At 42.4% G+C, this 22,327-nt stretch overlaps 1 protein-coding gene across 1 annotated transcript; it reads right to left on the reverse strand.

Annotated features, from left to right (window-relative positions):
• Window positions 1–1,346: 1,346 nt before the first annotated feature.
• Window positions 1,347–7,611, reverse strand: LOC113886075 (tripartite motif-containing protein 43-like). The gene is made up of 6 exons (XM_027532008.1): window positions 7,201–7,611; window positions 6,167–6,262; window positions 4,711–4,941; window positions 3,943–3,965; window positions 3,335–3,432; window positions 1,347–1,846 (listed from the first exon to the last, which is right to left on the reverse strand). The coding sequence occupies exons 1-6, from the start codon at window positions 7,609–7,611 to the stop codon at window positions 1,347–1,349; spliced, it is 1,359 nt and encodes a 452-aa protein (XP_027387809.1).
• Between the last annotated feature and the right edge of the window lie 14,716 nt (window positions 7,612–22,327).

The following is a 22,327-nucleotide window of genomic DNA, read 5'->3' on the forward strand; positions in this document are numbered from 1 at the left end:
ACTTTCACTTTCATTTCAGTTCATGATGTGCACTAGTATGTTCATGGCATCCTTTCTTTCAACTATCAGTCTGATTTTTCCTCTCACACATTAATATAAGGCAATTGCATTAATTGGTTACTTTCAAAAATCCTGTTGTTTTCCAGAAATAACCCACATATAATGCTTTATTGACAACATGACAAATTCAAACAGATTCTCTCAACCTTTGTTAAAGTGGAAATTCATATTTATGCAAGGCCCCATGGTATACAAGGTTCATAACTAGCTATGTTTTTTCTTTCTTTTTTGATGACCCAGATGTTAATCTTGTGTTCCAGAGTAACATGACCAACAGGAAAACTTGGAAATTATTCAAAGTCCAAACAATTCTCTAACCCCTTTCTCTAGATTATTATTTTTTTAATATATAGTAAACCACTCATTTGCAGATTTGCTTTTCTTGATTTCAATTACTCAGGTGGTTAAAACCTTGTTCAGGAAATATTAAACGGAAAAGTCTCAGAAATAATTCAAATGTATTTAATTGTGAGCCATGCTATGTAGTGCAATGAAATTCCACACCATCCAGCTTTATCCCAACGAGAATATGTATTGTCACTTTATCCTGCTTATCCCACCCTCATTGACTTAACTTTCTGGGTTATCATATCCATGGTCGTAAATCACACTAGGTGTCTTCAAGTAGCCCTTATTTAATAATGGCCCTCAAGTATGGTGATAATGATGGTGGTATTTCAGATATGCCAAAGGGAAGCCACAGCGTCCATCCTTTAGGAGATTGTTTCCGTCTTTCTGTCTTTTCCCTTATACTATTGTAATAGAAAAAGACATGCAAATTCTGAGTTCTCTAAAAGAAATGCTTTCCCCGGTTTCCAGGGCAATGGCAATTTCCCTGCAAATCAGATTTCATCTTGAGGTTGAATAGATGTATATAGGGCAGTAGATTATGAGGAAGCAGGAGAAGTTTGCAGGCTGATGTAGGCCTGGTGGGTGACCAGGTCTGCCTATGCTGTGCAGGTTCTGGGTTCCTGTATTGAGTTCCAGGAAGTGGGAAGCACATGATCATATTGTGGTGAATTTAGGAAGCTCATAAAGGAAGTGAAAACCCACAGCATATATTCTGGACACATGGTAACAAGAGAAGAATTTATTGTCAGCAATATGGAGGACAACCAAGTGAAGTGTGCATTTGACACTATATTCACATCAAATAACAATAAAAGAAGCTGCATTACAGTAGAAAGAGCCTAAAGATCAGGAAGTCTCCTTGATATGCTGCAGTGGACAAGGGCTCCCTCAGAGAAGGAGTCCTGAGCACCCCGTCTGGGCCGTGACTCAGATCCTCACCTGTGGCCAGTGCAGAAGAAGGGCCTGACAGGGAAAGTGCACACGCCATCATCGTACCTCCAAAGGAGGGTGCACTTGGCAACATCCACAAAACTAATACTCCCACTGTCACAATCAAGGAACACCCCAACCCTGCCCAGAGGTCTCTCTATGTACAGAGGCGTGGTGGGGGCTGTGGTCCAGAGTTGGTAATGGTCATCCTGCTTCACACACACAAGGAGAAAGTTGTCATTGTTGGACGTGTCCAGTATGCCATCATCCTTCCTTATCCAGGAATCCTTACAGAAGCCTACAGCCCAGTCCCAAGAGCGGTCCACAAGCATCTCCCAGTACTGTTTGCCGGAGGTGAAGCTCTGGTCTCCCCATGAGGCAAAATACTTCAATGTTCCACCATCCAAAGATGCATGGAGGCTGTCATGTTCATACGTCAGACGTCTTGCATCATCGAACAACCTGATGTGCTGACTGCTTACTTCATTACTGAGTGAAAAGTTGACTGTGGAGAGATGAGGGAAAATGCCAGTCAAAATCAATGTTAAAATTCAAATTATCTACCAGAGAAGGTGGTCCACCTGGAGTCTCACTGGAAATATATTGTAAGATTGGAAGGGCAGTTCTGATTGGAAAGTATTGGGTTTAAATATTGCTAACATATATGCTGAAGAAAGAACTAATTAAAATGGAAAAAACTACCTACAAGTTCAGAGATTATAAGTTAGAGGGAGGTCAAGGTGACTTCTGGCTGGGTGTATTGTATATTTATTACATCTAAAGGATTGGACTCCTGGACATCGATCACCTCCAAGAACATGACAGCATATCTTATCCCCACCTTCACCACCACTGTGCAAGGAAAAAAGCTGAATTGTAGAATGGACAATTGGTGATCACTCTACCATTCAGTTAAGTTAGCAAATGGACACTGAAGAAGTACAACCTAAGGATGGGTTCTTCAAAGTAGTTTATTTGTAGGGCTTTTCTGTCTTTGATCTGTGGTTCCAAACTGAAGCCTAGTCTTCCACTTCCTGCTAAGTCACCCTCCAGGGTGAAGTTTATCATGGTGTTCATTGTGGCTTCATCATCCTACCATTTGCTTACTTGTGATTTCTGCATTTGATTTTTGAGGCTTATATATTTTGTAAAAATTATGTGAATGGAAAAATCACTTTATGCCTTCAATTCCTAAGAACTTTTTAAGCCAAAATGTTTTTAGGACTTCCCTGGTGGCACAGTGGAGAAGATGCTTCCTGCAAATTTAGGGGACATTCCTAATCTGGGAAGAGTCCACATGTTGTGGAGCAACTGAACCTGTGGATTATGACTGCTGAGCCCGTGCTCTTGAGCCCAGGATCCACCACTACTGAGCCCACATGCTACAATTACTGAAGCTCACTCATCAAGAGTCTCTTGTGCTCTGCAGCAAGAGAAGCCACTGCAATGAGAAGGCAACCACTGAAGTGAAGAGTAACCTGGCTCCCCACAGCAAGAGAAACCCGTGCAAAGCAACAAAGACCCAGTGTGGTTAAAACTAAAGAAAGAGAGAAATATTTCTAAAATAATATAAATAAAAAAGAGAAGAAAATGTATTCTTAAAAAATATTTTAAAACTCTAACTGCACTTAAACTCTGAAATTTAATATCCTGTTTTAATTACCAGTTTTCTAGAAGTCAGTGAACAGCTGACATTGTATGTCATGATATTTCTAGGGCTCAAGAAGCCATTTTGGGAGCATGTTACTTTTTTCATTATACAAAATTTTATGAAATTTAAAAATATTTGATGAGGCCTGAATCAAATCAGTATCTGCACCAGCCTGCATGTATTCTGTAAGGATTTTAGTGACTCTGTGACCGTATATGTCTTCACCTGTCTATCTGAAGGCTGTTCCCCTGCACAAGGTGAAAGCTAAGCAGGAAAAGACTCTGTGGACACCATCACTGAAGGACCCTGCAGGGCAGACACCCCCAGTGGGGTGACACTCACCTCGGAAGTGGTTGAGCCACTCCATCAGCCCAGACATGGGGCGCGCAGGGAGTTCTGGGAGCAGAGGCTGAGGCACGTGCAGCTGTGCTGACTCACTCCTGTAAGAGAAAGATGGGGTTCATCCTTCTGCTGCCCAGGGCTTCTTAAACACAGCCTTTACGATAAGACAGCATTCTTCAGCTCAACATTCTTCATCTAAATCCCTTTTCCACCCTCATGGGATAGAATTGAGCTGTTTTTGGAAATTTATTCTCACTCTTCTTCTTGCCCTGATTCCAGCCCATTTCTCAGAGGTAATTGCCTCTCTAACCTCAAACTTGGGGAAAACTAGTCTTTGCACCTCTAGGTGCTGGTGATTTTGAAATCTAAATCAGAAATTACTGACCTTTAAGATATTTTTGCACTGAGCTGGATAATACCTCCCTCTGCCACAGTAGCAAAAAGGCTAACTTCCTTTTGAGCAAGAAATCATACTCAGCAAAACAGGTGCAGACACATGTACACAAGCAATCTAGCATTATCTAGGTAAGTTACGTCATCACTTTGTTAAGTGCTGCTGTATCTCTTTCAGAGCCCCCAGGTGCCCTCTTCAGTATCGAAAAGCTTACCATTTCAGTTTGTCTTCCAATTCCTGTCAAGAAAAAAAAAAAAAAAGACAAGTTAGACCTTATATACAGGCAACCAGGATTTGGGTTTGCAAAACTTCAGTAGAGTTTTAATCACCACCACCAGGAACAGTCTGAGAAATCTGTTTTCCTTTTCTTTCTGGAAAAAAAAAACCCTCTGGGACAACATATTTTACATGGATAGAATGTATTTCTTGAGGAGTTAATAAAACGAAAGGTGAAACAGAGAAAGGACAAGAGTACTGATGATTCACCCTCTGCTCTCTGCATATTGATCTTTCCTAGGGCTTTTACCCAAAGTGTAATAAACTCCAAACTAATGTCTAATGAAACCTGGTGTATCTCAACAGGAAATGGAAATATACATACACACACACACACATATATACACACACATACATGTATATGTGTGTTTGTATATACATATATGAGCTTTGTCCAAATGTCTCCCATTGCACATTTGAAGGCCAAAAAATGGAATCAGTACATAAGCTGTTCCTTTCTGGTTTTAATAGAAGCAAGTTACAAAAGGAGATTTTGAAAAGGGAATATTTCCTGGGGAATATCTAGGATCAGAATGCTATAAAGCTTGCTCAGGCATAATTTGCATGAGTTGCACTTTATCTATAATATTTCCAAGTAGGAGAGAATCCCACCTTAGTCGCAGGGGATGAAGAAATATACCATGTTAGGGAAGTCAAAGGTGTGAACGTCAGGTAATGTATTTTCAAACACATCCTCAGTTCTTACCTGGAGCAGCTCCATGTCTGGTTTAGAGCACATTTGAATGAGCTCCTTTTGTATTTCTTGGAGCTCTCTCTTCTTTCTGATTATTTCCTCTTGCCTTATTCTGAGTTGATTGTATATGTTTTGGCCTTCTTTTACAATACTCTCTACATAGTAATCTTCTTCCTCTGGGAGAAATGGGGGTGCCATCTGATAAGTTCTCCTAATCATGTCTCCATGTCGATACACATAAAACTGTTGAGAGATGAATTTCAACATCATTTAGTTTGCTATGATTCATGTTCTCTCCCAAGAAGCTATATCCATCCTAAATGAATGCTCTCCCTCATCTCAGAAGCGAAGTTCATTCTTCTTTCCTTCACCTTGTTTTCATTCTTTTTAATTGATCAGAAACCAAACCTACCCTTTCTTCAAACAACTTTCATCTAATTCAGGAGTTCCTGAAACACTTGGAGAAAATCTTTTCATGAATCATTTCTTTCATATGCCTCCTGTTAAATGCGAAAGAGCCCATGTAAGCAATTGAAATTTATGGGTGATTCATCTGTCATATGCAATATCCTCATTTCAATGCTAATACATAAGCTTGTGTTTCACCTAACATCTCCTGGCTTTCTCTCTTAGTGCCATGCTACATAATACTTTAAGTGTTGGTAATCTCAGGGAACATCTTTCTAAAAATTATTGCCTGTCCTTGAACAGTTTTCCAGCCTCAATCATTTCTATCTAGTGTTCTTTTCTCTACGAATCAGTTTTCTTCCTCCCCATAAGTTCACAAGCTTCTTCCCATATTGTTTGGAAGATCATTTCTCTTCATTCCATTTCATATTTCTCCTGGTATTGAATGATTCACTCTCTCATGCTCCAACTCTTTCTCCTTGTTCCTTTCCCCCTGAGTTGTTTAACATGTTACATTTTCTCCAACTTGAACCAATATCACTGTCTAGCTAGAGAGCAGTCACTCTTCACCGTGATGGGCACACTCCTTAAAGTGCTGTTTGTGTTTGCTTTGTATCACCTGGGCTCATGTACTAATCAGATTGAAGCACTTTGTGGTTCCCAATGACATGCCTTTTACTTTCTGGAAGGTATGACTGACAGAAATCTGTGCCTGAAATAACCCATGAATCTTTAAACATTTACTTGAACTTCAAAACTGGAATTGATCTTAAGTTTGAGAAATTTTCCTTGAGATTCTAAATCACGTCTATGTAATCATCCACATCACACCATAAACCTCCACCTTAGAACTTTCTTCTAATGGGTCTTTTGTTTTAGCTATTGATCCACTGGATCCTAAAGAGCTTGAGAGGCATGAAAATGTTGGTTGAATGGTGCTTAGAAGGTTTTTTCTGATGGTGTTCAACTCACTCTCTGAATTCAGCTCACTTTATTAATGGTAAGTTTCTCACTGTCTGCCTCAATCTGTTTTCTCAGAGAAATATGTTCTTCTACTTACCATCCAAGGGTCAGTTCCTCTGCTACTTTTCTTGATATTTCTTTCAGTTTCTTGAATCTTTTCCCATAAAGATGTCATTTGCTTTGCCAACTTTTCCTGTAAAAGAATTATGAATTTTAGTACAAGAAAAGGAAATACATTGGAGTTTCAGAGCCCAAAGATTGGGGTGTACTGGTGATTATTAGATCAAGGTCCTTGAGGGAGACACTAACAGACCACAACAGGTCATCAGGTGTCCCTGTTTTTCCTCACTCATGATCTGTTGTATGAAATTCTACACTAAAAATCCACACACCATTAGGGAATTATCTGCCTAAGATATGACTAATATTCAGCTGCTGTGGCCACTTATATCAAAATTTGGATATAGTTATGTTTATCTTCTGTAAAATCCAATGTAGTGCATCTTCCTTCTTGTCCAGGATTAGAAAACCTATATTCAATTAAAAGTATTTTTGCACTTGTAGATTTTACAGTTTCTTTCTTAAAATTAAGGCCCAACAGTGTCAATAGCATAATAATATATCACCCAAGTAATTTCAGTTAGCTTCATCAGCCAGCCATTGGATACAAGTTCCATAAAGCAGGGATACTGCTCTATATTCTTCACTGCTTTATTATTGTTAACTAGATCTGTACGTGGCACTCAGTAAAAGTGCAAGTTGCTCAGTCATGTCCAGCTCTTTGTGACCCCATGGACTGTATAGTCCGTGGAATTCTCTAGGCCAGAATACTGGAGTGGGTAGCCTTTCCCTTCTCCAAGGGATCTTCCCAACCCAGGGATCAAATCCAGCTCTCCAGCACTGCAGGTGGATTCTTTACCAGCTGAGCCACAAGGAAAGCCCAAGAATACTGGAGTGGGTAGCCTATCACTTCTCCATGGGACCTTCCCAACCCAAAATCAAACTGGGGTCTCCTGCATTGCAGGTGGATTCTTTACCAACTCAGTAAAGAGAGGGTTTAAGCATCATCATTTTACTCTCTTAGGTGTACCATCCTCAAGCTTCCTAAGTGCTCTCAGAGGCATCACTCACCCAGGATTCCTCAACAGCCTCTTCAGCGAGACAATGTCTGTGAGTCTTGTGCTCCTGACCTTGAGAGCAGACCAAACAGAGCAAGCTCTTGTTGGCTTCACAGAAGATCGTCTTTGTCTGCTTGTGGGTCGCACACAGGTGTTCCTCACACTTCAGGAATTGCCTGAGATTGGCTTTTCTGACAGTGGACACCAGGTTCTTCAGAAGAAAACTGGTTTTGAAGCTTGTCTGTTCTGATCGTTGTCTGCACACTGGACAACTGGCAGGGACTTTGGCTTGTTCCCAGAAAAGACAAAGACAGGATCTACAGAAGCTGTGTCCACAGCCTATGGTGACTGGGTCTAGAAGGAAATTCAGACAGACGAGGCAGGTGAGCTCCTTCTGGAAGGCTTCTGGGATTTCTGAGTCCATTTTCCTGAGGGAAGAACATCAGGAGTTTATTCCTCTTTCCCCAAGCCAAAAAAGGAACAAACAAAATTAGACTTGGGTTGTGACTAAATAATACACTGCTTTAGGAGCAGAAGAATCTGGATTTTTCATTGGATACAAATGGAAAACAGAAACACAACTTTCAAGAGCTGCAGACAATTTTCTCAGTGGCCTAACCAACACTATCTTCTGAACTCTTTCCCCTCTACCTACTGGAGAAGCTCGGTTTTGATGAGGTCTTGTTTTCCTCTAGATAGCATGACTTCAGGAGCTTGACCTAATTGACAGCTGTATGTGGTGGGTCCTAATTTCTGCAAACAGTCACTATTCTCTATGCCAGTCATTGATTTGGTGTGAGATAGTTGATTAAGCTTGTATTTGTATTATTTCATGTAATTATCATGCATTTTCTTTAGATGTGCTTTTTTTTATCTCAATCTGCATTTTTTTCCAAAAATATTTTTTTCTTTGTAAAGCACTTTGAGTACACTCAGAGTCAATAAAGAGGAAATTAAATGTTGGCAAATTGTAACTTATTCCAACCAGAGTTTATTTACATGAATATAGTAAGTGGTTGAATTTTTCTTTCTATCCATACTCACCCGATGCATTTTACATGTTATAGAAATAGTCATCATCAAAAAAATTCATGTGATTTAAATTTTACATTGTAAAAAAATTAGGTCCTTTTGCCTGTGCTTGTTAAGCATAGAAGCGTCTTAAGTTTCTCATCTCTGTATGCTCAGTAGTGTCACTTTTCTGACTGCTCAATCATTCCCTAGCTTCTTTAAGATTTCAGTCAAAAATGTTTATTTTGGGAGGGATGATAGTTACCTCACTTTAGCAATATTTTAAGCAGCTCATTGTGTGCATTATCTAGCTCTAGTGTAGAGTATTCTCTCTGGTATATACAGACACATTTCACTTTTCGGGTAAGTGATGATAGGTGCTACATATTGAATTGAATAGTCTCAAGAAATATTTTTAGAAGCTACATCAAACACAAAACATATCAGTCAGCCACTTTCTGAGTCCTTAAAATGCATGGGGACAACTAAGAAAGAAACACAATCACAGAAGTAAAATGAATCCCCCTAATCATTCCACAGTGCATGTCAAGACAAGCTAACAAAACTGGAACAGGATTATTTCACTAAGTTGGTAAACAGGGCTGTTACACTGAAAAAAATCTCATTTTACCGATAAATTAAAATTAGGAAATTTAGTTTGTTTTCCCTCAGAAGAGTCCCAGAAGCTGCTCTGTGGTGAATTGTATACTCACCTAAGGAGGTGTAGAAACAGTCTACCCTGGAGAATAATATGAAGTTGGCTCAGGGGTCAAGAGTTCCAAGTGTGACTTTCAGAAGTCTCAAGATGCAGGTGAACTCCAAACACTCCCTCTCAGTTCTGGAGAAGACTGACTTTGCCTCCTGGAGTCTCCTTATATTGTGTCTCTGAACCCCACCCATTTGTTCAAGTGATTACGTTTCACCAGTCTTCCAGTGGGGTTAATATGGATGATTAGATTTCCTAAAACAAGGCAAGACTGCTTTAACAAATTGGCTTATCTTCATAAACATATCTGCCAATATCCTCTCCTCAAGAGTCACTGATTGTACCACGAACCCAACCTGTGACTCTCTGAATGGCCTTAATTTTGATTTTTAATTTACTAAACAAGTTGGAAAAATTCTTTCATCTCTATAGAGTTTAGCAAATGTCTTGAAAAACTTGGAAATTTATTTTCTAAGGTTTTATTAAATATGTTCTGTCATGGAAGAAGAGCTTTATTGTATTGATTCATTGAATTTTAAATTGTAAAAAAGCACTTCAATGTAAGAACTCCTGTGGTCACCAGTCTAGAAGGAAATTTATCTGCCCCATATCATCACAGAGATCAAGCCCCTCAGTGCCCCCCAGCAACAACAGGCCAGGGAATTCTCTGCCTGGTGCTTCCCACCCAGCTCATGGGAGACAGTAGAGAAAGGCCCCAGCTCAGCCACCCCTTTGGGTCAATTTCATCAATAGGTTACTCTCAAACAAAACAGAAACAACAGTGACCACTTTGGAAAAATTAAGCCAAAAAATATTTTGAGGAAATCACACATATCCTTACCTTTCTTCCCTGACATATTTTCCACTGAACAATCAGTTTGAGAATGCAGAGTTTTTGAAAGGAGTGGGAATCTTGACCCTGTCTTTAAGTCTTTTAAGACATATGTGCCGTTTGTGTACATTTCAAGTGGCTGATGCTCCTAAGTGCTTATAAACAAGCTTTTGCAAAATGACAGCAAGTTGCAAAGCACAACCATTCTTTGCTGGGGCAGGTTCTTGTTAACAACAACCCCAAGGGATTTATAATCCAAGTCTTAACCAATTTCCTTAGCACTTTCCTTTCCTAAGTGAAATATGCCAATATACGATAATTACTACAATAGTATGATTTGTCATAGTCATGAAGTCTTTTTAGGAATGCTGGCATGACAGTGACTTTATTTCTCTATGTTTTTGTATTTTACAAAATAATGACAAAAATGAGATCACCAGATCCAACTATAATGTTTCCTCTTATGGAGAAACTGGTGCACTAGATCACCTCAGAGGAAGAGCTTGAAGATGGGACTAGCCCGGAGCTCACTGTAGAGGACGACACTGGGCCTGTAACTGTGTGTTTATTAAAAGTCTGCCCTTCAAGCAACCGTGAGAAGATGAATTAGTGTAAGCTCTCTAGTTTAAACTCAGGGTAAGATTCTTACATGCAAACTTCCCTCATGATAGCCTTAGCTTAGTGCAGTGCCTGAGTCAATAATCACAGAAGGTGTGTGCATGCTGCAATACGGCTGCTACTCTCACTTCCCCCTTTGTTGTCTAGCCTTGCCCACCCGGCATGTCACAGAGCCATTGTGAGGTTCTGTGCCACAAAACTTATCAAATACAAAAGTAAATCCACTTGCTTCATTGTAAGTTTATTATGCAAGACCACCCACAAAGTAAATGTTCTAGATATACATTCTGAAACTCAATAAAATGATCATGTTACTACACTTTTGGCTTCTAAGCTTACTCTCTGTGAGCTTGAGAGATGTCAAGGAATTTCTATATTTAATTTTACATTAGTCAGTATTGTGAACTGTCTTGCAGTGTTTTGGTTTGGTTTTAATGTGGAATCAGTTGTTTGAGAATATTAATAAAATCTATTATTTTTAAAGAATAATATTAGTTCTGCTTCATTAACTATGCTAAAATGTTTGACTGTGTGAATCACAAAAAAAATGTGAAAAATTCTTAAAGAGATGAGAAAACCAGACCACTTTACCTGCCTCCTGAGAAATGTGTATGCAGGTCAAGAAGCAACAGTTAGAACTGGACATAGAACAATGGACTGGTTCCAAATAGGAAAAGGAGTACGTCAAGGCAGTATATTGTCACTCTGCTTATTTAACTTATATGCAGAGTACATCATGAGAAGCACTGGACTGGAAGAAACACAAGCTGGAATCAAGACTGCCAGGAGAAATATCAATAACCTCAGATATGCTGATAACACCACCCTTATGGCAGAAAGTGAAGAGGAACTCAAAAGCCTCTTGATGAAAATGAAAGTGGAGAGTGAAAAAGTTGGCTTAAAACTCAACATTCAGAAAACGAAGATGATGGCATCTGGTCCCATTACTTCATGGGAAATAGATGGGGAAACGGTGGAAACAGTGTCAGACTTGATTTTTTGGGGCTCCAAAATCACTGCAGATTGTGACTGCAGCCATGAAATTAAAAGACACTTACTCAGCCATGAAATTAAAAGACGCTTACTCCTTGGAAGGAAAGTATGACCAACCTAGATAGCATATTCAAAAGCAGAGACATTACTTTGCCAACAAAGATCCGTCTAGTCAAGGCTATGGTTTTTCCTGTGGTCATGTATGGATGTGAGAGTTGGACTGTGAAGAAGGCTGAGCGCCAAAGAATTGATGCTTTTGAATTGTGGTGTTGGAGAAGACTCTTGAGAGTCCCTTAGACTGCAAGGAGATCCAACCAGTCCATTCTGAAGGAGATCAACCCTGGGATTTCTTTGGAAGGAATGATGCTAAAGCTGAAGCTCCAGTACTTTGGCCACCTCATGCAAAGAGTTGAGTCATTGGAAAAGACTCTGATGCTGGGAGGGATTGGGAGCAGGAGGAGAAGGGGATGACAGAGGATGAGATGGCTGGATGGCATTGCTGACTCAATGGACCTGAGTCTCAGTGAACTCCGGGAGTTGGTGATGGACAGGGAGGCCTGGCGTGCTGCGATTCATGGGGTTGCAAAGAGTCGAACACGACTAAGCGACTGAACTGAACTGAACTGAACTGATCCTATTCATGTGCACTCCAGTCTCATGCCTTTAGTTCCGTTCAGTTCTGTGGTGCAGTGGAAATTGATAGAAGTGCAGGACACTTTTTGAAATGTAAAACTCTTCTGACAGAAAATTATCCCCAAATTTGTCCTTGAATAAATAGGGATAAAGTAGAAAAGGATTGGGGCTTCCCAGGTGGCCCTAGTGGTGAAGAACCAGCCTGTCAAGGCACGAGACATAAGAGACGCAGGTTCAATCCTTGGGTCAGGAAGATCCCCTGAGGAAGGCATGGCAACCCACTCCAGTGTTCTTACCTGGAGAATCCCATGGACAGAGGAGCCTAGCGGGCTACAGTCCATGGGGTCACACAGAGTCAGACACGACTGAAGTGACACCACCGCAGCCTCGGGAAAAAGAGTGGTGGAAGTGACATCCAGAGAGAGCAGAGTCTGCTCAAATATTCAGAGTAAAGCAGAGAATGTGCCTTGAAGGACTCCGTCTCTGGAACAACTCCTCTGTGCTCGTTCTCTCTTATATACAGCTATGGAAACTACAGAAACAGGACAATTCAGATAGGAGTCATTTTTTGTTTATTTGTATAATGCATTTCTCAAAATTATACTTTGGAATTCTGGAAATATGTAAGTAGTACAATGTATCTTAAGACTATTTCCAAAATTCTAAATAAAACAGAAGAAAATCTAAGATCCAAAATCAAACTCCTGGGCTTCCCTGGTACCTCCATAGTAAAGAATCTGCCCACCAGTGCAGGAGACACACAATCGATCTGGATCCGGGAGGGTTTCATGTGTCCAAGAGCAGCTAAGCCCCTGAGCTACAGCCACTGAGCCTGTGCTGTATCACCCGGGAACCACAACTGCTGAAGCCCACACGCCCTTCAGCCATGGTCAGCAACAAGAAAAGCCACCACAATGAGAAGCCCTCACACAGAAACTACAGAAGAGCCCCTCTCGCTGCAACTAGAGAAAAGCCTGCAGCAACAAAGACCCAGCATGGCCAAATAAACAGACTAAAAAAAAAAGAAGAAATCAAAACTCCTGAACACTTTCTAAAACAAAACTGGTTGAAAGTCCCAAAGTATGAGCTAGTGGAGATTAATCAGGGATATCTAAGTTCCATGGGGGTAGCAGAATCTGTTTGTGTGCCTGTGCTCAGTCACTCAGTCATGTCTAACTCTTTATGATTCTATGGACTGTATCTTTCCTGGTTCCTCTGTCCATGGGATTCTCCAGGCAGGAATACTGAAGTGGGTTACCATTTCCTCCTCCAGGGGATCTTCCCAACCAAGGGATCAAACTGACATCTCCTGCATCTCCTTGCATTGGCAGGCAGACTCCTTAACCACTGAGCCACCTTGGAAGCCCCATCAGAATCTGTTTAGATGAAGCAAAAGGAAGAAACATGATATCTGATCAATTTTAGAAGCCCAAAAGTTATCAATAGAAATATGTTGAAATGTTGGCAGGTCACTTTAAGAAAAACTGATGTACCTGAGTAGGCTGAGTGGAGACTGAAACAGGCCAGGAGTCCACAACAACATGTGAAGTGACTGGTACCATCTGGTTCCTGCAAGTCTCAGACATAATCAACTAAAACTCTCTTCCAGGGCCAAGCTCTGTACTGAGAAAAAAGTACTGGCAATAAAATTTGTAGGGAGAAAGACTGAGGCAGTGGGAGCAGAGAAAAAGAATGTCTCAGGGAAAGACATGGAAAGAGAAGCAGGAGATGGCACAAGTGAAGAGATCACATTATTGAACACCTTATGAACATAACGGAGAACTGTAGACTGATGAAGTGAAGAAAGCTATCTTGACCCATGTTCACCCTTATAAAAGTCCAGGAAGACTAACTGCATGTAAATACCATTAAAGGAGCACATTTCTCACTTAATATTTAGGAAGCATTCAGAGAGAAGAAAGTAACTTTTCAGATATAATAGAACTGGTAAGACTGTTCATGAGGTGGCTCTAGAGAGACAGTCCCTAGCAGAGCCCTTGGGCCAGACCTCCATGAGGACTGCGCCTTGTTCTCCCATCTCGGGAGAACATGGCTCTGAGAGGCCCTCTCTGCTCCTCAACCCCAGAAACCCGCAGCCCCACAGCCCTGTCTCCCCAGATCTTTCTCCACCACCTGCGGGGCCACCTCCAGCTGTTTCTGAAGGTCAGTTCTGCAGAGTTTCATATTCCTCTCTTTCACACATCGTCTCTAGTCCCTGAGGTCACTCCCTCTAAGGAACCATCTATAAGTCATTTTGTCCTGGCTTGACAATAGCAAACTTTTCTAAGAAATCATTACAGAAAAAAAAGTATACAAATATATATATATGCGTGTGTGTATATATATATATATATATATATATATGTATACATGTATATACACACACACACACATATATATATACATGTGTAAAACCTCCCCTGAGGGCCCAGGCTTTCTTATTCCTAATTGTAGACCACACAGCCAGCTCTACTAGGCTTTGATAATTTTCTGGTGAATATGTGATACAAAGGACCAGATATGTCTGGGACCACAAGGTATTTCCAGTTATCTACTAATTTTTGGACTTGGAAAATGACTCAGTTAATCCAGCCAGCTTCAAAGGATGGAAGGAGGAAACCAAAGGCCATAAGATTTGATCCTGAGAATTCATTAGAATCAGTGACAAGACCTTGAGGGTGAGGGGCTGCTGGGGGCAGCTGGGTCTCTGTATTGGGTGTGAGGGGTGTGGTATGGAGGGTGAGTCCTCCCCTGTTCCTTCAGGGCTTGCATGGTGGAGAACTTTGGTCACTAGGACAGGGCCCATGTGAATGGAGAAATCCCGACACCCGAAAGTCATGAGGGACGGGTCTGGGCTTAAACCTTTCATGGAGCAGAGGCTGCTTCCCTAGTCCATCCAAGCTCCAGGATTAAAGGGAACGCTACATTCTTTCTGGGGGCTTCCCTGTAACTCAGCTGGTAAAGAACCTGCCTGAAGTGCAGGAGATCCCACTTCGATTCATGGGTTGGGAAGATCCCTGGAGAAGGGATTGGCTACCCAGTCCATCATTCCTGGGCTTCCTTGGTGGCTGCTCTGGTAAAAAATCCACATGCAATGTGGGAGACCTGGGTTCGATCCCTGGGCTGAGAAGATGCCCTGGAGAATGGAAAGGCCGCCCACTCCAGTATTCTGGCCCGGAGAATTCCATGGACTATATAGTCCATGGGGTTGCAAAGAGTTGGACATGAGTGAGCAACTTTCATTCTTTCTATGCACTTCTTTTTGTGTTTATGAAAGTGTGATAAAGACTGCATGGGTGATGAATGATCCCAAGAAGACTATGTCATTTTCAACAAAATCCACTGAACCACCACCAAGACCTACAGAAGAAACCAGGGTTGGTGAAGATGACCAGAGGCCTACTCGGCCTGGAGGGGCCTCTTGTTCCCAGAGCTAAGACTTCCTTGTGTGTCTTGGAAGCACAGCGGCTCTGTGGAGGGTGTGGTTCTACTTCTCTTCAGGCTGAGAAGAGCCTAGGAGCCCTCCATCCCTGGAGCAATGTCTCCTTCTCCAGTCCACAGGTGTTCAGACTGGGGATCTCCAGGCCAGGGCACTCACTGCCGCCTCCTTCAGCCGAGGAAGGAGGCAGAGCCCAGGAGCCCACTGTTACAGCCGTAGCTTCTCTGGTGTTCAAGGCTCATCAAGGCTCATGCGGACAAGGACTCTGCAGTGCTTGCCTGTGAACAGGGTCACAGGTCGAGAATGTGGAGAGAGGGGAAGAGGGGTGCAGGGGTGGGGCAGTTTACCAGGCATGTAGTTGTTCCAGACACCCTGCCTCCAGCAGCTCTTCGAGGGATGCTTAAGGTCTACACAACATGCCAGATCCCAGGATTCTCTGGGAAAGACCTGAGGTTCTGTCTGGCCAGGAGCTGTTGAGGCCAAGTAGGGAGTTAGGAGGACGTGAGCTGTGATGGGAGAACAGCCATATTCCTGGGGGTAAACAGGCTGCTCTTAAGGAACTCAGGAATCTTGTCCACAACTCCCTGGCAGTGTCAAGGAGTCCTGACCATATCCCTTAGGATACTCTTGAAGGATGGAGGTGGTGCAAGTTTCAGAAAGAAGTTGGATCTGTGGGCACCATATGCAGATGCCCTGGCAAAATTTGGTGGGAAAATAAAAGACTCAGGACAATGAAGCCATCAGGGATTCTTAGGACTTTTGTGACTGCAACCTCAACTCTGGCTCACTTACGTAGCTCTGCAGGCACCTAAACCTACTTGTGCGTCTGCACATCCCTCTCTCTTCTTCCTGGGCGAGGCCCCAGGGGAGTTTATTAAGAAGTGCTGACTGTCGTATAAAATGTGAAGGAGTAGGAAACATCTCAAACACTGGCAAGCATGTGGAGTAACAGAAACTTTCATTGTTGGTGGGGATTTGAATAATAAAACAATCCAATAAATTATGAGTATGAGATTCAAACAGATGATTTGCCACAGAAGATATATAGGTGGTGAATATTTATAATGAATGATATTCAACATCATTAATCATTAGGGAAATGCAAATTAAATCAAAAAATATGCCGCTTTTTAAACATTAAAAACTGTACCTACTAAGTATTGTCAAAAACATGAAGGAACTTAAATACTCATATTCTGCTACTGGAAATATGAAATAGTGTAGCTATGTTGTCATTTATTAAAAAGTTAGATATATGATCTATTCATCTGAGTCCTAAGTATTTACCTAAGAAAAATGAAAGCATATATCTATACAAGTACATAAATATATATATATATATATATATATATATATATATATATATATATATGTTCATAGCATCTCTTTTGTTGTTGTTTGTATGCAAGAGGGGAAGATGTCTGAATTTTACTGAATTTCAACTCTCCCGTGGCGGAGGGGTGGGGGGTGGGAATCTAGGAAACAAGCAGAAAAGGGAGTGACTGTCCCCAGACCCCAGAGGGGACCCAGAACTGTTTCAGCTGCATTCTGTGCCAAGTCAGCCTTTTATGTCATCCTTCCTTTGCTAAGTGTGTTCATGAGTTCCATGTGATACCAAGCCATGAGTTTTACAGGCACTCTAGGTGTTTAAAGGTGTATACACCTGATGGCTTCCCTAGGAAGCAGATGCCAAAGTGATGCCCACTGTGCAGGTAGGGTTCTGGGGAGACGCTGAGATGCACATGGCTTGTCTCCTGTCATATGAGGAGGAGGAGGAGGAGCCAGGTCTGAACCCAGCTGCTTCCTCAAGGCTGGGTCCCTGGCCACACCCAGGCTTCCCAGGGACTGTGGGGTAGGCTGTGTTGGAGTCACTGTGATGGACGTGGCATGGGGAGGACAGAGCAGTCAGCAGCTCACAGATGCCCTGGGGGAGCTTTGAGTAAGGGGGAAGCCAGGACAAGCAGATCCCAGAACGTGACCTCACTTCCGGGCAAGAGAGCCCCCAAACTTGGAATCTGGGTAACCAGGCTCCCTCTTCTAGAGAAGCCCCCTACACAGCTCACTGGGTGGGAGAGGAGGAAGGGATTTGTTGGGTTGCGTCCCAATACCCCAAGGCCCTGGCCTTGGGAAAGTTCCCAGTGAGAGTGCTATCTGACCTTCCAGACGCTGGGTCAGATCTCACCCTGGAGCCTTTGGCCATTTCCCCAGAGGGACCCAAAAGTAACCCCAGGAGGTGCAGGGCAGGCCAGCTCAGGACAGGTCACCCATCTGATCCCAGCCAGGTAGCCCTAGGTCCCCTCCCTGTATGTGTGGAAATGCAGGATTTATGTTGAGTGGATCAGCCTCCAGCAAGAGCAGACTGATGGGGTGTCAGAATTCTGGCGGGCCAATCACATGCACACCCAGGTCGGAGCTGGTGGGATGAGATGTGGAAAACCAGAACAGCACTCTTCCTTCCAAGGTTTATCCCAAGCCCTCTAGACAGATGTCTTCCTACCTGGTGGATGCCTGCGCAGACTCAGGTGTGGGCCTGCTCTGGGCACAGAAGGTCAAGTGGTCAGAAGAGGCAGGGATAAGATAATGACTACACGAGGCTCTGATACCTCCAGGCTGGCTGCTGGTCACTGTCGTTGCAGAGTCCCACCTTAGAGAAGCAAGGAGCCGATGGATGGGGATACCCTGTCCATCTCCCCGAGTGAGAGGCCAGGGTGCCACACTGCCAGTGAGGGCCAACTCGAGCTCCTGGTGAAGGTGGCCGCTGAGGTTTCTCCACAAGCAGGGCCCAGAGGTCAAGAGGGAAGGCCTTCTCTCCACACCACCCCTCCAGGCCACCCCTGAGGACCCAATCCTGAGTCCATGCACACTCAGCACACCTGGTCAGACCTGGAGCATCATGTGCAGATTCCCCTGAGTCAGCTGGAGGACCTGGAGCCAGTCACAGCAGAGCCCAAAGGAGAGAAGGCCATAACGAGTACTTGTGAGTATGTGAGGGGCGATCAAAGTGTCTACATGTGCTGGATCATTGAAAAAGCAAGGAAGTTCCAGAAAAACATCTACTTTTTCTTTATTGACAATGCTAAAGTCTTTGACTGTGGGGATCACAACAAACTGCAGACAATTCTTCAAAAGATGGGAATACCAGACCACCTGACCTGCCTCCTGAGAAATCTGTATGCAGGTCAGGAAGCAACAGTTAGAAGTAGACATGGAACAACAGACTGGTTCCAAATTGGGAAAGTAGTATGTCAAGGCTGTATATTGTCATCCTGCTTATTTAACTTATATGCAGAGAACATAATGAGAAATGCTGGACTGGATGAAGCACAAGCTGGAATCAAGATTGCTGGGAGAAATATCAATAACCTCAGATACCCAGATGACACCACACTTATGGCAGAAAGCGAAGAAGAACTAAAGAGCCTCTTGATGAAAGTGAAAGAGGAAAGTGAAAAAGTTGGCTTATAACTCAACATTTGGTAAACTAAGATCATGGCACCTGGTCCTATCCCTTCATGGCAGATAGATAGGGAAACAGTGAGAGACTTTATTTTGGGGGGCTCCAAAATCACTGCAGATAGTGAGTGCAGCCATAAAATAAAAAGACGCTTGCTCCTTGGAAGAAAAGTTATGACCAAACTAGATGGCATATTAAGAAGCAGAGACATTACTTTGCCTACAAAGGTCCGTCTAGTTGAAGCTATGGTTTTTCCAGTAGTCATGTATGGATGTGAGAGTTGGACTATAAAGAAAACTAAGCACCGATGAATTGATGCTTTTGAACTGTGGTGTTGGAGAAGACTCCTGAGAGTCCCTTAGACTGGGAGGTGATCAAACCAGTCCATCCTAAAGGAAATCAGTCCTCAATATTCATTGGAAGGACTGATGTTGAAGCTGAAACTCTAATAGCTTGGCCACCTGATGCAAAGAACTGACTCCTTTGAAAAGACCTTGATGCCGGAAAAGATTGAAGGCAGGAGGAGAGCGGGATGACAGAAGATGAGAGGGGTTGGATGGCATCACCGACTCAATGGACATGAGTTTGAGTGAACTTCAGGAGTTGGTGACAGACAGGCAGGCCTGGCGTGCTGCAGTCCATGGGGTCGCAAAGAGTCAGACATGACCGATCAACTAAACTGACTGTGGTGGGGTGAGTTCTGGGCCACATGGAGAGGAGACCCATGAGCAAAGACTGGCCTCAGACCACCCATCTGGTGGACTGCAGTTTGAGAAGACTTCCTGTTGTGAATTCCTGAGCTGAGCCTTCTCTGGAAAGCTCTGTGAAGATTTCTCTTCTTGGAAACACACCTTCAAAGGCAGACACGTAGGTAATCTTTTCTCCTCTCACAGTTCCACACTTCCACAAGTGACTCCATAACCAACATCTGTGTGACTAGGTGTATGCTGAATCATGTCTGACTCTCTGTGACCCCATGGACTGTGGCAACCCAATGTCTCTGACCATGGGATTCTTCAGGCAAGAACACTGGAGTGAGTTGCATTTCCTCCTCCAGGGGGTCTTCCTGGCCCAGGGATCACACCTGAGTCTCCTATGTCTTCTTCATTGGCAGGTTGATTTTTTACAACTGAGTCACCTGGTAAGCCTGTCCAATATCTGCACATTCTGAGGTTTTAGGTGCAGGTGGTAACTAAGTCCACAGGCAGACAGCTTCCAGCAGGGCTGTTCTTGGAACTCAATGATGTCAGCAGGAATCAAGTAATCATCTCTCCTGACCTCTCAGCTCTCCTTAGTGAGGCCCATGGGCTCGCAAAATGTCAGACATGACAGGAATGACTTAACACACACACACCTCTCTCAGGTGGCTCTGCTTCATGAGAGCAAGATAGCATCAACTGCTACAGGGTGAGACCACATGCCCACCAACAGAAACAGAGCTTCTCTTCTCCAGGATTTCAGCACAAGACCCATAGCAGCTTTACAGGAAATATCAATAAACCATAGTAAGATGGCAGTAAAATAGGAATAACCCAAGTACCTGCTAAACAGGTAAATGGATACATGGATTGTGGTATATCCATAAACTGAAGCACTACTTTGCAATACATGAAATTACATTTATATTAAAACACATTACAAAAAGATGAATGGCACAATAATCATTCTGAGCAAAAGAAAGTGAGATTAAAAAAGAAGAGGATGTAGTATATGATTCTATTTATATAATGTTCTAGAAAGCATATCTAATCAATAACAACAGAATACAGATCAGTGATTCCTGGGGACGGAACTGGGGTGACTGGGAGTCTTATGTGGGGAAAGTTTGGTGAGAAAGACTATAAATGGGCAGAATGTTTTACATGTGATGGGTGTGCTCCTTATCTCAATCTAAAGGATACAAAATAATCATATATCATGGTCTTTGATTTTGTTATTTTAATGTTTTACAGGGAAGAGGATGGGAGAGAGGACTCTAGTGTTGTTTTCATTCATGTCCTAGATTTCTTCCACCCAACTTATTTATAACAACATAGTTCTAGATTTTATTGTTAGACTCTAAAAATAAGGTTCCTCTTCTTACCAAGTAGGTGAACATACAGTACAGCCCAATATAAAATTCTGCATATTCTATGTAGACAGTTTATTCAAAGCACATGGTGTGTTCAAATTTTCATATTTCCATCTGTCAGTTGATGTAGTCCAAGCTCACCTTTCAATTTACATAAGTAATAATGTTGGCAGCAAAGTCCAGGGAGAGCATATTTGCAACTCTCCTCTTGTGGATTAAATTCTCCCTTGAATTACGGTGCATTCCAATTTGTGAACAGAAATGAGAGAAGCTAAAGAAGTGAGGAAAGTAAAGTAACTGGAGCTAAGATCTCAAAGCCTTCAGCGAGGTCAAAGTGAAACTTGTTACAAAGCCAACACTACCTCTAGTCAGGTTATTTCTAACAATAAAGTACAATTTTTTTTCGTGGGGAGAGAGGGTTGGAAAGTTGGGCAATGAACAGAATTTCATATCCCACTAAAGACCTAAGGATATATTTTACAATGGAATTGCACAATAATACACTATGATCTTTCCCCAAAAAAAACATACATCAAATTTGAAATTGTAAATTTATTGTTGTATGACCAGAGGAACACAAAATACAGCAATATCAGGGATACACATATTATTATTAATCTTCAAATTCCAAGAGAAGACAGTATAAAAGATTAATTTGAGGACTTTCTTGGTGGTCCAGTTGTTAAGAATCCACCTGCCAATGGAGGAGACGTGGATTCGATCCTGGTCCGGAAAGATCCTACGTGCCACAGAGCAACCAAACCCATGCACCACAACAATGGAGCCTGAGTGCTGCAACTGCTGAAGCCGTGAGCCTAGATCCTGTACTCTGCAGCAAGAGAAGTGGCAACGAGAGAAGCCACTGGAATGAGAAGCCCCTACACCACAGCACAGAGTAGACTCTCTCCCTGTAAGTAGAGAAAGCCCATGCATAGCAACAAAGGCCCAGAACAGCCATATACCAATAGATAAATTTTAAAATATTAACATCTTAAGAATAGGCTTCACTTTTTTAGACATGGCTTTATGAGAAGAGCAGATTTGTGATGACTGATCATCTCATTAGTTGAAAGAGAGTGTTTTAATATTCATGTCAGGTGTCCTTCCTGAGTAAAGCTCCATGCCCAATCATTGACTGAACAGGAAAATGTCTTATGGAGCAGGAAGAGGATGCAAACCAAGCCAAGATAAAGAAAACCTTTGGAGATATTTGATGAAACTTAGCAGATAATCTCATATTTCTTTCAGAAAAACTATGATTTCTGTCAGTCAATCATGTGGTATACAACTATGATGTGATCATTTAGTCTACTACATAGCATCAGTATTTCAATTGTGCTTATATATCGAACAGTAGAATGAGAGGGCATGAGTACCTAGGGT

The sequence above is a fragment of the Bos indicus x Bos taurus genome, chromosome 29, assembly GCF_003369695.1.
Source record: "Bos indicus x Bos taurus breed Angus x Brahman F1 hybrid chromosome 29, Bos_hybrid_MaternalHap_v2.0, whole genome shotgun sequence".
NCBI classification, from domain to species: domain Eukaryota; kingdom Metazoa; phylum Chordata; class Mammalia; order Artiodactyla; family Bovidae; genus Bos; species Bos indicus x Bos taurus.